At 38.2% G+C, this 6064-nt stretch overlaps 1 protein-coding gene across 1 annotated transcript in view; it reads left to right on the top strand.

Annotated features, from left to right (window-relative positions):
• The window catches only part of LOC102016302 (multidrug resistance protein 1-like), a gene marked incomplete at its 5' end in the record, with an annotated part of 83679 nt that continues 77615 nt past the window's right edge, over positions 1–6064 (top strand). Inside the window, 2 exon segments of the mRNA XM_013516023.1 lie at positions 1–91; positions 4089–4134. Coding sequence (XP_013371477.1) covers positions 78–91; positions 4089–4134 — 60 coding nt within the window.

Here is a 6064-nt window from a genome sequence, read left to right as displayed (position 1 = left end):
GCCCGCGGCCGCCGCGTCTCCCAGGTCGGCAGGGTGGTGGAGAGGACCCCAGTGGAGGAGCGGGGAAGACGGCGAAAATGGGCGAGAAAAGGTAGCCGGCTTGCTTTCCTTTCTTGGTGTGCGAGACCCAGGCATGTGCTTTTAGCCCGCAGCTCTGCGCTGCATAACGGGACGACGGCGATTATTCCAAACTTCACCGCCCAAGGCAGCCCTTGGACGCGGTGCCCCGCTTGGGGCAGAAAATCCTTGGCGCCCCGGGTCTGGATGAGGCCGCGCGGTTCCACCTCCAGACAGCCCATGGGTCGCATCACCCTTTCTGTTGTGTTCTACTTTGTTCTGTGTTGCGCGCACTTGAGACAGACTCTGCCTGGGCTTTGCTGTGGGTCCAGCATCTTGCTAATGATTAACAAGCACGGAGCGGTGCCTGCCGGTGGCTCAGCAGAAGAATACAGAAAGCCAACACTACATTCAGGTTGCTTTTCACTTTGTGTAGTTGTAACAGGGAATAAATATGTGTACATAAAATGGTCATGTAACCACAGAGAAGAAATAGTTATTTTAAGCACATTCTGTTCGTGGTACTCTGCCTATATGGGAAATTCTAAACTTCACTCAGTAGGTTCATTGTTAGTAAAAAAAAGTTTTATTTATTTATTTAGGTTTTGGTTTTTCTCTGGTACCGGGAACCGAACTCACGACTTTGCGCTTGCCAGGCAGGCGCTTTTGCCGCTGAGCTAAATCCCCAGCCCCCCTAAAAAAGTTTTAGAAAAGTAATGTAAATTGTAAGATAAAACAAGTTAGTAAATGTGGTAATAAGTAAAACCAAACTTTCCAGTGTAAAGGGAAAAATATGTGTGTAAATCAAATATTTAAAAAGTATTGTGAAATTTGAATTGGAAACCTCAATATGAAGTCACGATTTTTTTAATCATTCATTTTCAGCGCGTTGAAAGGACTGTAGAGGGGCTGGGGATTTAGCTCAGCGGCAGAGCGCCTGCCTGGCAAGCGCAAGGTCATGAGTTCGATTCCTGGTACCAGAAAGAATAATTCAAAAAAAAAAAAGAAAGAAAGAAAGAAAGAACTGTAGAAATAAGCGTTCTTAGTGCCAGGTGTGGGTTTCTGAATACCATTTCTTACTAAAAAGAACGAGCAGCCCTTAGAAAAGCAGCGACTTGGAGCTCGGTTTGGGGCAGGGAAAATACAGAGTGCGCCCGAGTAGTACCCCAGACAAGGAGTTCAATAGAGAAATCAGAGCGCACAGGGGCAGGGGCTTAGAGGTGTCCCTAGCCAAGTTTGGGACAGTTTGAGCATCAAGGAAATTAATAATTCTGAGACACTAAATACAACTGAGGGAATCTGTAAGTGTATGAGAGGCAGAGAAAATAAAGGAAACTTCTTCACAGAAAAGTGAACCTGTACATGTCATACTGGAGCCTGCGTTGCCATTATTGATTGAGGCAAGGATTTACTGTGGCTGTATCTTAAATCATTCAGAACAAAGTTGTGTCTGATAATTATCTCCACACTTGTTCCTAATGGGAAGAAAGGAAATGCGCTTTTCCAATTAGATTTTCCGGTTGGCATTTTCTTGTGGTGACCAAACTTAGTATCACTGAGGCTGGAACTGACTGTATTAAATTACTCAACTCCACATAGATAGTATATTTGCAAAAATATTTAATCTGAATCCAATCAACCTTGTAGACCGGTCCTGTCAACCAATGTAATATGGGCCACATTTGTATTTTTTAAATTTCTAGCACTAACATTAAAAATAAAAGGGAACAGATGAAGTAAATTGTGAGAAATTAATGGAATAATGTATCCAAATTATTTATACACGTAGTCAAAATTATTGATAAGAATGTTTGCATTCTCTTGTTTAGGCTAAGTCTTCCAAAGTATGTATTTTTACTGTACAGCTCCACTTATATTCAGATATATCTAAGATGTGAGGTATTCTATAAAAGAATTGCTCTTGTCTCTTTAAAAATGTTAGTACTCTGAAAAGGATGAAAGGTAGATTAAGAGAAACTGAAGAGAGGTGAGCACTAAATGTAACGTATGAAGTTTGATTAAATCAGAGCTGAGGAGAGAGACACAGAAAACATTCTTGGCAAGTGTGAATTGGTACTAAATGATACCAAAATTAGGTAAAACATGTGGGTGCCATAATATTTGCAATTTAATTTTAAATAGTTGAGCCAAATGTTAATAAATGATAATATATACTTTCTTATAAAAGAAAGTGTGATCCAAATGTTAGTAACTGATGAATATAGGTTGATTATATGAGACGTCATTATGCTATTCTTTCAGTGTTTTCATTGATGTAAATTTTTTCACAGTAAAATTTTCCCCATAAACAAAGAAAAAGATTCCACAGAGTAGGGGGTACTTTATTTTTTTTCCCTCATTATTGGAGATTGAACCTATGGTTTTTGCACTGAGCTACATTCCCAGCCCTCAAACTTGTGATCCTCCTGCCTCAGCCTCCCAGAGCTGAGATTACAGGCAAGCACCACTATTTTTTGTTTCTAATTGTTTTTTCAAAACATGGTCATTTACAGAAGTATGCTCTTAAGACATAGATATATTTGAGTGAGAAGTATTGAAGATGTATGGAGGGAAATGACAAACAATGCTTTTTGATCCTACACTGTGACTATCATCACCTAAAGACTTCAAAGAAGAGATTTAAAACAAATTAATAGTTCTTACTCACTTATGCTCGTCACCGTTGATTTTAATCTGTCCTTAAAATTATGCATTTTCACATGGGATTGTAGGAAGCATTTGGCTTTGCTAATCGATTATGCAATCTGGAGTGTCTGTATCATACAAGCATTCTTCGTTAAAATGATGTTTCATGAGCGACTTGCCTCTGGAAAATGTTTCCTGCTGATGGAGCTAAATGGTAGGGGTGAGAGTTCCTGTGAAGATGTTTTTCCGTGCAGCACAGTTTCTCAGACCTTAGCGGTTACACCTTAGCAGTTTGATTTTCAGGGGACAGACTTTACAGTTTAAGTCTTAGCTTTCTTCCAGCAGTGGGACCTTGGACAAGGCAGCTAACTCTTCTCCCTCTTCTGTGGTTTTCTTATCCCTAAAAGGACAAAGTTTTGCCTGCCTGAGAGTTATTTATGAATCATATGTGGAAAATTCTTACTTAGCCACTGTTTGAAATATTATAAATACTATTGACACTATACATTTGCCAAAGTAGCATCAGTTTTAGAGGATAAAACAAAAAAAATGAACCTCTCAGAGCTAAAAACTCAACTATTTATGTCTATTTCACCCTCTGCTATCGCCAGGGCTACTGACACTGGGCCTTCCCTGGGATTAGGGTGGGACCAAACCTGAAGATGCTCCTGTGTTCTTGTCCAACACTGCTACAAAGCTAGAGCTGGACTTTTTCTGTAGGAAGCTTTCCTTCTTCTGAATTTAAAAGTCTCAGCAAAAATAATGCCGTTTTCTAAAATAGTCTTTCTTTTCTATATGTGAAATTGAGGCTGGTTTGTTCTGGTTAGTTTGCTCTCAGGTCTGAGATGGCAGCGGCAGACAGTGGAGAGCTTTGGTTCCTGAGTTAGGGTCGCTTGAATCTGGATTCAGAATAATAGCTGGCCTTTTAATGCCTCTGAATGGCATTTTCACATTTCACAGACTACTTTTGGAATTACTCAGACAGTAATTGAGAAAATTTATTTCACAGTAAATGAGTGATTTTGTGTTTAAAGAGAGAAAACACTTGTTTTAGTATGGATTCTTTTCTAATTGTGATAGATGTATGTGTGTTCATCATAGAGAACTAGGAAATAGGCATGGCACATGGAAAAACACTTTGTTATAGAAATCCCAACATCCGGTGATAACTGTGTACATAGATATCTAAGAGACATGGAAACATATTTATGTTTAAACCTCATAAATTGTATATTATTAACTTATTTTTTACTGAATAATATAAACATGTTTGTTCTAATTGTCACTAAATATAAGCACTGAACGTTAATTTAATGATTTAAAAAATTGTATATTTTTAAAAAGTTTTGTGTAATTCCTTTATTTATTTATTTATTTTTTTTTAGTAAAAAGAAGAAGGAAAAGAAACCAACTGTCAGTATATTTACCATGGTGAGTTTTGGATTTGTTCCCTATTCAAAATACTTTGAAAAGCTAGCTTTTCCTCCCTTAGAAAAGAGGTACTTCTTAGATAATCTGGTAATTAAAGGCAAAGTGAATGGTTGGATTTAACTTATTTTCAGAGAAATGCTCATCATAATTGGCCATGTGAATGGAATATCTGCGGCCACCCTTGCTGAAGTAGATTTCAGTGGTTAGTTATGTTGCCAGGGGCCTGTGACTTACACAAACATTTCCCTGACTGATGGTCTTTGCTGTTGGGATAGAGCAAGCCTGCTGTATTGTGTGTCATCTTTAACGGCTCTGTAATCCTGGCAGTTTGAGATCAAAGTGCTAAGAGCAGGTAATAATAATAAAAGGCAGCAATGGACTATTTATTACAGTGACTTAGCATATGCCATCATTCTCTTTGCTGAGTAGCTAAAAATCTAGAATTTGAAAACCTTAACATAATTTCTGTTACATTTTCTGGTTTCATGATGATTATTTAGGTTTTCTTTAATCTTACAATTAAATAAGAATTTATGAGTATGGTTTTAATTGATTTTCTCTAGCTCCCTCGGTCTTTACCTCTTTTATTCTAAAAGCACACAGGTGAACTTAGGTGTACTTTTGAGGTGAACTGTCCCAGGAACTGGTACCTGGAAACTATTTGAACACATTAAGTTTTGTAACATGCCCTTTATAATTCACTCATTATCCAGCAAGCATTTTTTACAATGGGGAGGAAAGGGTGGAATGTCAGGAAAATGGATTTCAATATTTGAAAATAAACATCGTTATGGGTAGGAAACACCACTCACAGGACTTTGGCACTGAGCACTCTTGGCTGTCTGTGCCCTCTTCACCCTCATGCCGTTGCTGATGTTGCTCTTATTGTCTCTGCCTCCTTTGGGGTTAGGGGAGATGAGACTAGATGCGCAGTCATTCAGAGGAGAACTATCCGAATCGCCGAATGACAGTTGTAGTTTAACCCTTCAATGTTACATTCTTTTTTTTTCTTTTGGGTACTGGGAATCAAACTCAGGACCTCATGCTTGCCAGGCAGGTGCTATGCCACTGAGCTAAATCTCTGGTCCTCATTTTTACATTCTTGTGGAAAGAAACTTTTATTTTAAAATTGGATTTGCCCCTACATTTAATTTTACTTTTGTTGTTTTGACATAGAGACATTTCTGTCTTTTATTGTTTAGTTTTTTGTTTTGGTATCTATTTCTTTTCCTTCTTTTCTTTTTTTGGTGCTGGGAACCGAATGTCATACATACTGTGACCTCCAGCCCTCTACATTAGTTTTTACTATTTGTAGCTTAATTTTTTAAAACTTAGGATTTTTTTATTTTTTATTTTACAAAATGTAACAGACCTACTCTATAGAGGTAATATTAACAATATTACAGAGTAGAAATATGGAGTTTTAATGTAAGAGAATAACACATCCATAGTGCTGTGTGCAAAGAATTGTTTTAAGGACTTTACAGTCTTATAACTTTAAAATTCTGTTTGAAGTAGATACTATTATTAAAGTTTTACTGGTGAAGAAATGAGGCCGGATATGGACTTGCCTCAGGACACACAGCGAAGCCAGGATAGACATCAGACATTTTAAGCTCTCTAATGCTGTAATACTTAGGTGGTTTATTCCCCTGTCTTTTTCTTAAAGAGTTGACTAGAAAACTGTGAATCCAACTTGTCTATAAAACCTATGAACACAGGGCCAGGGTCAGGAAGTTTAATGGTAGAATGGTCTTGCCGCAGTGCTTACACTTTCAGCTTCTAGGGAGGGTCAGGATGCAGGTGTACTGGGGAGCTCCAACAGCCCCACTTTTGATGACTTGCCAAGAGGACTCACAGGACTCTGCATGTCTTTGTCCTCACTGGGAAATGTTTTCAATTAGCAATAAGTACACCAGCTATAAATCTC

Source organism: Chinchilla lanigera, unplaced genomic scaffold (assembly GCF_000276665.1).
Source record: "Chinchilla lanigera isolate Chin_1 unplaced genomic scaffold, ChiLan1.0 scaffold00031, whole genome shotgun sequence".
Classification (NCBI taxonomy): domain Eukaryota; kingdom Metazoa; phylum Chordata; class Mammalia; order Rodentia; family Chinchillidae; genus Chinchilla; species Chinchilla lanigera.
This window is presented reverse-complemented; position numbering and strand designations above follow the sequence as displayed.